This window comes from Triticum dicoccoides, chromosome 4A, assembly GCF_002162155.2.
Source record: "Triticum dicoccoides isolate Atlit2015 ecotype Zavitan chromosome 4A, WEW_v2.0, whole genome shotgun sequence".
Taxonomy (NCBI): domain Eukaryota; kingdom Viridiplantae; phylum Streptophyta; class Magnoliopsida; order Poales; family Poaceae; genus Triticum; species Triticum dicoccoides.
The window spans coordinates 552,482,364-552,492,223 of record NC_041386.1 but is presented as its reverse complement, the minus strand read 5'-3'; the positions used below and the strand labels follow the sequence as shown (position 1 = coordinate 552,492,223).

General features: G+C 53.6%; 1 protein-coding gene across 1 annotated transcript; it reads right to left on the bottom strand.

The window, feature by feature from the left end:
* Positions 1-6,406: 6,406 nt before the first annotated feature.
* Positions 6,407-7,207, bottom strand: LOC119285970 (probable CCR4-associated factor 1 homolog 11). The gene has a single exon (XM_037565315.1). The coding sequence runs from the start codon at positions 7,205-7,207 to the stop codon at positions 6,407-6,409; it is 801 nt and encodes a 266-aa protein (XP_037421212.1).
* Positions 7,208-9,860: the final 2,653 nt, after the last annotated feature.

The following is a 9,860-nucleotide window of genomic DNA, read 5'->3' as shown; positions in this document are numbered from 1 at the left end:
TTTTGATAAACAGCCGCAAAAAAAGTAATATTTTAAATTCAATAAGCATTGCTTAGCGCATATGAACAAGTTTTCAGCGCACAGGATAAACACAAGCGAGTTCATTCAAAAATCACATCCTTGGTACATTCATCCGCCACAAGGCGGGCACCTGCAAGAACATCCTTGTAGTAGTTCTCGGGCTTGCGATGCTCCTTCCCCGGCGGCGGCCCGTCCCTAACAAGCTTCTCATCGTCCAGCTTACCCCAGTGCACCTTTGCACGGGCAAGGGCCCTACGGGCACCTTCGATGCAGATGGAGCGCTTGATGACCTCGAGCCTTGGACAGGCCTCCACCAGCCGCCGCACCAGCCCGAAGTAGCTCCCAGGCAGGTCCTCTCCGGGCCACAGCCGAACTATGAAGCCCTTCATGGCCTGTTCGGCCACCTTGTGGAGCTCGACTAGCTGTTTCAGCTGGTCGCTCAAGGGCACAGGGTGTTCGGCCTCAGCATACTGAGACCAGAACACCTTCTCCGTTGAGCTGCCATCTTCAGCTCGGTAGAATGTGGCGGCGGCGGATACGCTGCGGGGAAGATCTGCGAATGCCCCTGGAGAGCTCCAGATTCGGGTAAGTAACAAGTAGTTTACTTTTATATTTCTGCTTTGCATAAAGAATGCCTTACCCGCTGCTATCTTTTTCACCTCCTCCAACTCTTGGAGGGCCTTTTGGGCTTCGGCCTTGGCAGACTTGGCAGTCTCAAGGGCCGCCGCGAGCTCGGACGCTTGCGTCTTTGACTCAAGCTCTAGACTCTCATGTTTTTTCATGCGAGCCTGAAGCTCTTGCTGCACCTCGCCGACACGGGCCTCAAGTCTCTCTCGCTCAGTGCGCTCTGCGGCCGCTTTATTTTCGGCCTCGGACAACGCCTGCTTGAGGGTCGCCACCTCAGTCGTGGCCCCTACAATAAGCAGTACAATCCTGTTATTTTTTGCAACCACGTCTTTTTATAGGCACTTTTTTCTGTAAGGTATTTCTTACCTTCTTTCTCCTCGAGCTGCCGCTTGGCAAGGCCGAGCTCTTGCTTGGTCCGCTCGAGTCCCTGTTTCAGGGTACCCACCTCCGCAGTCAGTGCGGCGGTGGCTAGCAGCGAAGCCTGCATACGCATATTGACTCTTTGTTGTTAGACTCCTGCAAAATTTAATAGATCCTCTATTTGGCTTTTCTTTCCGAACGCCAAACAGAGCATCAGGGGCTACTGTCTATGCGGTTATATTCTTACATATTTTTTACTTACCTCGAAGCCTGTTAGAAGGCTAGCGCAAGCTTCACTCAGTCCGCTCTTGGCGGACTGAACCTTTTGGATCACCGTACTCATAATAGTACGGTGCTCCTCGTCGATGGAGGCGCCGTCAAGCACCTCCAGCAGATTGTCCAGCACCTCTGGTTGGACGGAGGCCCCCAGCTCAGAAGGCTTGCTCCTCTTGGAAGGAGTTCGCCTACCGCGGTCCGGAACTGTTGAAGATTCCTGCGCGGTGTCCGGCACAAAGCCGGACTTGGAGCCCTGGGGGGTCTTGTCCCCTTTACTCCTGGAGTCCGGGAGGTCGCCTTGCGGCTCCTCCAGGACCACCTCCTCCTGCCCCGGAGCTCATTGCGATGCCACTTCGGTGTCATCCGCAGTGCGGGGGAAGACAGCGGGAGGAACTGAGTTCACGTCCGATGAATCCAGGGAGCCGCTCGACGACTCGTTGAGTTCGGCCCGGGGCGGGCTGCATAATTATGTTCGACATTAGGGAATACTTACAATTTCCGAATACTTACAATTTCGCCGGACGCTTGGCCCTATCTGCCCACTCCTCTTCGTCCTCTTCAGCGTTGGGGGAGTAGTTCAGCGGAGGGGTCTTCCTCTTCCTGGACCCTTCGCCCTCCCCCGTTGGGGCGGCCTTCCTTTTCTTTCCTCCCCCCGCTGGAGGGGGAGAGTGTTCTTCTTCCTCCTCCTCGTTCTCACGGGAGGAGAGCGTCTCGGACTCGTCGGATGACGAGTCCGACACCACCACATTATGGGTACTCTTCCGAGTCCTCGTGGCCTTCTTCTTCTTGGCCTTCTTCTCCGGCACCACATAAGGCACCGGAACCAGCAGCTTCACTAGGAGAGCAGGGGCTGGGTCTTCGGGCAAGGGAGCCGGACAGTTAATCGATCCGGACTGCGCCTGAGCCTGTCAAAGGTGAGGGAGTTTAGATCCCACATAGAGTCAAACTATGAAGAAACTTAACATCCTGTAAAAGGTGAAAATAGCTTACCTCGCTAGCGTGACGCTGCGAGCTGTATCTGCGGTCCTCGGAAGCGGATGTGGGAGCCTCGGCGCCTTTGGTTAGCACCTTCCAGACGTCTTCATACGTCGTGTCGAAGAGCCGGTTAAGGGTTTGGTGCTGCGCCGGGTCGAACTCCCACAGATTAAAGCCCCGTTGTTGACACGGGAGGATCCGGCGGACAAGTATAACCTGGACTACATTGACAAGCTTGATCGGCTTGCTCACCAGGAACTGGATGCATGTCTGCAATCCGGTCACCTCTTTTTCGTCGCCCCACGACAGGCCCGTCTCTTTCCAGGACATAAGCCGTGTGGGGGGTCCGGATCGGAACTTGGGGGCTGCGATCCATTTCGGATCGCGCGGCTCGGTGATGTAAAACCACCATGATTGCCACCCCTTCAGAGTCTCCACGAAGGAGCCCTCGAGCCATAGGACGTTGGCCATCTTGCCCGCCATGGCGCCTCCGCACTCCGCCTGGCTGCCGCGCACCACCTTAGGCTTGACGTTGAAGGTCTTGAGCCAGAGGCCGAAATGGGGGCGGATGCGGAGGAAAGCCTCGCACACGACGATAAACGCCGAGATGTTGAGGACGAAGTTCGGGGCTAGATCGTGGAAATCCAGGCCATAGTAGAACATGAGGCCCCAGACAAATGGGTGGAGTGGGAAACCCAGTCCACGGAGGAAGTGGGGAAGGAATACTACCCTCTCATGGGGCCTTGGGGTGGGGAGAAGCTGCCCTTCCTCGGGAAGCCGGTGCGCGATGTCCTTGGACAAGTATCCGGCCTTCCTTAGCTTTTTGACATGGCCCTCCGTGACGGAGGAGACCATCCACTTGCCTCCCGCTCCGGACATTGCTGGAGGAGGTTGAGGTAGGAAGCGCGGGCTTGGGCGCTGGAGCTCGGGTGCGCAGGAGATGGATAGGCAAAGGAGGAAGAAGGCGTAGGTAAAAAGGTGGATCCTTGTCCCCTTATATGGGCGGATGCGGTTGTGCGTCCCCACCTGCCTAGTAAAACTCGCTTGCCTCCCAAGCGCCGTGATAAGTGGCGCGGTTGGGTTACCCACGTCCGTATTGATGAGAATCCCGTAAAAGGGGGTACACGATCTCTGCTTTGACAAGACGTGCCAAGGAAACCGCCTCGCAAAACATGCTGAGGTGGAAAAGTGAAAACGATTCGAGCGAAGGACTTGGCTGTAGTGTGATGACGCACTGCGGAATACGTCAGCAAATTTGATTTGTGTTAATATTATTCTCTCTATGGCAATATGTGGAAGCTTATTTTGCAGAGCGGGACACTACTCTTGGTGTTTACAATCTTCTATGAAGGACTTGGAGGAGGAACCCGCCTTGCAATGCCGAAGACAATTTGCGCGCCGGACTCGTCGTCATTGAAGCCTGGTTCAGGGGCTACTGAGGGAGTCCTGGATTAGGGGGTGTTCGGGTAGCCGGACTATACCTTCAGCCGGACTCCTGGACTATGAAGATACAAGATTGAAGACTTCTTCCCGTGTCCGAATGGGACTTTCCTTGGCGTGGAAGACAAGCTTGGCGATGCGGATATTCAAGATCTCCTACCATTGTAACCGACTCTATGTAACCCTAACCCTATCCGGTGTCTATATAAACCGGAGGGTTGTAGTCCGTAGGCAATCAACTCCATATACAACAATCATACCATAGGCTAGCTTCTAGGGTTTAGCCTCCTTGATCTCGTGGTAGATCTACTCTTGTACTACCCATATCATCAATATTAATCAAGCAGGATGTAGGGTTTTACCTCCATCAAAAGGGCCCGAACCTGGGTAAAACATCGTGTTCCCTGCCTCCTGTTACCATCCGGCCTAGACGCACAGTTCGGGACCCCCTACCCGAGATCCGCTGGTTTTGACACCGACACCTAGCCCGCGGAGGAAGTGGGGGATGGACACTATCCTCTCGTTGGGCTTCGATGTGGGGATGATTTGTCCCCGGGCTAGAAGACGGTGGGTGATTTCCTTCGCCGGGTACCCGACCGCCCGAAGCTCGGTGACGTTCTCCTCCTTCACAGAGGAGGCCATCCACTTGCCTTGACCTCCGGATCCGGACATGGTTGAGTGCTTTCTCGAGACAAGGGCAATGAGAACTTGGGCGCTGGAGCTCAAGGACGGAGAGGCAAGAGGAAAGCGTGGGGGAAGAAGGAGGAATCTTATCTCCTTATAAGGGCGGTGAATATCGAACGCCCCCCCCCATTTGCCTTAAAATTCACCTGCTCCCAAGGCTGTGTAAACGGCACGGTTGTGTTACCCACACCCGTATTGATGAGAATCCCGTGATAAGGGGACACGATCTCTGCTTTGACAAGACGTGCCAATGACAACCGCGTCTTGAAACGTGGGGCGAAAAACGGTTCGAAATTATAACTGGACAGGCGTGACGTCACATTACTAAAGTTGTCAGCGGATGGGACTCGTCTGCTATTATATTCTCTCTATGGTTGTGTGCGGTGTGTGTTACAGGTCCGGACACAATCAATTTGTCTGAAGACTATTTGGGAGTTCGGAAGGAGGAATCCGCCTTACATAGAGTCGGTTACAGGTCATTGAAGCCAGGTTCAGGGGCTACTGAGGAAGTCCTGGACTAAGGGGTCCTCGGGCGTCCGGCCTGTTATCTATGGGCCGGACTGATGAGCTGTGAAGATATGAAGACCGGAGACTGTACCCGTGTCCGGATGAGACTCTCCTTGGCGTGGAAGGCAAGCTTGGCGAACAACTATGAAGATTCCATATTATGTAACCGACTCTATGTAACCCTAGGTTCCCCCCGGTGTCTATATAAAACGGAGGACTTAGTCCGAATAGGGGATACTCAATATTTTAGTCATACATGCTAGACTTCTAGGGTTTAGCCATTACGATCTCGTGGTAGATCAACTCTTATAATACTCGTATTCATCAATATAAACCAAGCAGGACGTAGGGTATTACCTCCATCAAGAGGGCCCGAACCTGGGTAAAACATCGTGTTCCCTGTCTCCTGTTACCATCAACCTTAAACGCACAGTTCAGAACCCTCTACCCGAGATCCGTCGGTTTTGGCACTGACAGCGACGGCCATCCCTGAAAAATCAAGCGCCACGGCCACTCGCATCAAACATCGCCCGCCATCCCCGAAATCAAGCGCCACCGGCGGTCCCCAAAATCTAGCGTTGTCGGCCGCTCGGATCAAGCGCTGCCAGCCGTCCGCGAAATCAAGCGCCGCCAGCCGGTCGGATCTTGTGCGCATGCCTCGGTTAATTGAGAATATAACCAAAACGTTGATTAATTCAGAAACGAGGAAGTAATTAGCAATGATGTTTCATTTTCCTCTCTCATGTAGAACAGTAGAAGGGTGCAGCTAGCGTGACGTATCTTGGAAAAGTATGATGCATATATTAGTAACTTGATTCGGCTACCTGGGCAACAGTACTATTTTTTAAAAAATACGACGAGAAAATTGCATAACAGTTTTTCTTGTATAGAAGATAGCAAAAGAGTCTACAAGATATTTCTTCAATAGAACGCTGCTAGGTAGTGTTGCAAAAAAAGAAAAAGGAACTGGATATCTTTATACTATATAACTTTAACATATTTTTTGCGATTACATGGGCAACATTACTATGAAGCTATATTGAGAAAAAAAAAGACTAATACTTAGAACTTCAAAAGTGTAGTACTACTAATTCTTCAGACTTCAAGAACTTGATCAGAGCTACCAAAGGATGCAAGTCGGCGCCAGCCTTCCTTGCACGAACTTCAAAGTATCGACTCAGCATAGTTGGTGTCAGATCCACGAAGTGGATGCCTCTCCACGTCACCGCCGAACTCTCTGTACTTCCTTGCTACCTGTTACCTGAACTTTTTTGTTGTTGAGAAAACTATGAAGCTTCACTGAAACGAAAATTTTCGGACTTTACTGAAATCTAGTGCTTGAACTTTAAAAAAAAACTAGTACTATAATACTAAGAGACCTGTAGTACTCTCTTCGATCCATGTTAAGTGCCGCTGGTTTAGTACTCTCTTCAAGTTACCATGGACGCAAAGATCGGTCTTCCTTGCACGAGCTTCGAATTCTCGGCTCAGCATCGTTGGTGTGAGATCGACCTAGCTAGTGCAGGCCTTTAAGAAGACCCCGGTATTTCCGCACGTCGCCGCCGAGCTCTACGTACTTCAGCCGCATGAAGACCTGTAGCGCGTGCACGCCGGCGGCAGCTGCGAGGTGAGGGCTCCCCAGCGGCGGATGGAGGCCGAGGTGAGTGACGATGTGCTCCAGCGCCCGCGGCATGGCTGGGCAGTCGGCCGCCATCCTGGCCACATCATAGACCTGGTCGCCGAGGTAACGCCGCACGGCGGCGTTGAACCCGGCCACGTCTCGCGGCAGCGCGGCCCCGCCGGTGACAATCTTGAGCAGGTATGCGACATGGTAGGCCCCGGCGTAGGTGATCCAACTCCGCGACCGCCCACGCCGAGCGCCGACCAGGCCGGATTCAAACAGCTTCTTGCTTAGCATGTCGGCGCTGACGCCGTGGTCGCGGAGCGCGCCGACGTTGAGGCCGCGGCCGGCGAGGTACGCGAGGGAGTTCTCGTCGTGCGGGTCGGCATGGGGGCGGAAGTCGCGGAGGTTGAACTCCCAGGCGGCGAGGTACCCGCCGTCGCTGTCGTAGAGTGCGATGCCGACTTGGAGCGGCTTCAGGCCGTCGACGTTGGCCTTCACGAGGGCGTAGCGCTCCTCCACGGTGAGGGCGTTGTGGTCCTGGCTGGGGTGGTGGACGGCGCCCGGGTAGTGCACGTCGACGGCGACGTACTGGGCTCTCCTGGCGACGTGGCAGAGGTTGGCCGATTCATGCTTGAAGTTGGAAGCCCACACGGAGCGCACAGGGACTGCCCACGACGCCCATACCGGCGACATGGGTGCATGGTAGAAGTACGGCGGGGGTTGCATCGGGAACGTGTGGTGGAAAGGTGGCGGTGGCGGCGGCGGAAACATACCGGTGGGCGGGTTCATGCCGATCGATGCCTCTGATCAGCAGGAGAAGCTTGTAGCTCTGCGTTCGTGTTAGCTAGGCGGGTGGTGTGTTTCGCATTATAATGAAGGAGAGGGAGTGGAGTCGTAGTCGTAGTCGGGCGAGGAAGGATATTGCGGTGGTCGGACACGGACCGGCTGTAATTCAGAGAAGCTAAGCAGCGTGGGTCATACGAACTCTTTATTTTTTTTGGCGGGGAAGTGGGTCATAAGAACTCGCAGCGTGGGGAAGTATCAGGTGATGCAACACTAACATGCTCCGACTTTGAAAATAAAAATAAAACTAAAATCTAAGTGTGTCAAAAAGATCTGATTTTTTGTGTGGATGTTTACAAGACATGTCTACAACCTATAAAAAGTTCAGATCAAAATTCGAAATACAGAAAGAGATAAAAAAACGATAAATCCAACATTTGAAATACAGAAAGGACAAAAATAAAAACTCAGACACTAACCAATACCATGCCGGATTTGTCTTTCCGTTTCTCTTTATGGATTTTGAATTTTGACTTCAATATTTTAGGAAAACGTTTAAAACCGGCACAACGAGCGAGTCTTCAGCCGGCAGCCTCGCGCACGTTGGCCCATGTGATGAAGCAACCACCAGAAACGCGACACGTGTCTCCCTTATCCCTTTGCTATGAACACCCGCAGGCACTTCTTCTTTTTCCACGCAAAGGAACTCTTCTTTCTCTTTCGTTTTGAAGACGACGAGGGATGTCGCCGAGGGTCGGACGCCGGCGCTGGAGATGACACGCTCGACCCTGCGATGGGGGCCGACATTTTTTGGCCGGAACCGACCACCGATGGAGCTGCAACCATGCATCAGAAATGCTGGAACCAGCCGTCGAAAGAGCTACAACCGGGGCACCAGCCATGTTGGAACCGGCCATCGCCGGAGCTACAACCGGCCGCGGCAGAGCTGCAAACGGCGGTCGAAAATGCTGGAACCTGCCACTAGAATTGCTGGAACTAGAATCAACAGAATTGCAAACCCGGCGCCGACACGCTTGAACCTGTTGTCGTCGGAGCTGTAACCGGCCACAAAAATTGCTGGAAACGACCATCGGCCGAGCTGCAATCTCGGAGCAGCATGGCATGACAGACGACAAATTTTGCTGGAACCTTGTCACGACCGATACTGCACCAGTGCCCACCAGCGCTACCGAGCGGCCCAAGAGAAGAAGGAAGCCCAACAAGCTTTTTGACCCCTCGGCCTGGAAGCTGTAGCGGATCGTTAAGTAGGCCTCGGTGGAGTGGAGAGGGGCATGAAAGTGTAATAGGCTGAACCCCCTCCCCGACTCTTTCCTCTATTTCCTCCTCCTCTCACCTCCCGATCCCCTTTCCCCCGCTCAAACCCTAACAAGATCTGCTTCTAATCCGCCATGATTGCTTGAATTGAGTAAGAGGGCCGTGACATATGGTATAAGAGCTTCCAGATTACCTACAGAAACCCACCTACACCACCCGACAGCAGAGGCAAGCAAGAGAGATGGAGCAGAGGGTGGAGGAGTTGTCGGCGGCACTGAAGACGATCCAAGAGCAGAACGAGTCGATCATGAATGCGGTGGCGGCATCCAACGCCATCTTTGCCGAGATCCACCCGGTGGTGGTGGATTTGGCGGAATGGAGGCCGCAGCTGGAGCAGTCCGTCACCGAACTGCGGCAAGAGCTCGGGGGTGTGCGCCAAGAGATCGACACCATTGTGTGCAACCCCATCCTCACCCTCAAGCCGTCAGACCTACCTCCGATCCTCCCAAGTCCAAGCGGCGTGCCGTACCTCAACGGCAGCAGCAGCAACTCTCACGGGCCCGATGGCCACCGCGTCGATCTACTTCACCGGGGCGTTGGTTCTGGGGTGGTTACCACCTTAGTCCCGCCTCCGGTCACGAGTACGTTTCCAGGCCCTTGTTCCCGTCCTATGGAGATCCCGCATTAGACTGAGAGTCGATCGAGGCCTTTGGGGCGTTCACCTGTGCATGGGTCGTCCCGATCGGGCAGCCTGTTCCAGCATCGTTCATCTATCATGCCCAGACCTAAGATGGACTTTCCCCCATTTTGGGGGGAGCGGCCACGCAGTTGGAAGAGGAACTGCGAGTTGTATTTCAGGGTGTTTCATCTAGATCCAGAATTTTGGGTAGATACCGCAGCCATGCACTTCACGGGGGCAGCGATGGTCTGGTTGGAGAACAATGGGTTCGACTTGCGTCATATGGAACGGGAGAAATTTTGTGCCGTGGTCTGTGAGCAGTTCGAGAGGAACAAGATCAATGGCCTATTGCATCAGCTCTTTCATCTGCGCCAGACTGACTCGGTGTCAGATTACACTGCTAGGTTCACCGAAATTATGCATTCCTTGCTTGCTCACAACACTACCTGGGATCACGCTCTGTTCCCGTCTCGTTATGTCGATAGTCTTATGGACGAAATTCGCATGGTTGTTTTGGTGCATAACCCAAAGGATCTCGATGCTGCTATTTCTCTTACTTTCTTACAAGAAGAGGCGTTGGAGATTTCCAAGCGACGCGAGCCTCGGCGC

Bases quoted from the DNA above. Each gene is read 5' to 3' on its own strand.
- LOC119285970 (XM_037565315.1), bottom strand. From the start codon at position 7,207: ATGTCGCCGGTATGGGCGTCGTGGGCAGTCCCTGTGCGCTCCGTGTGG.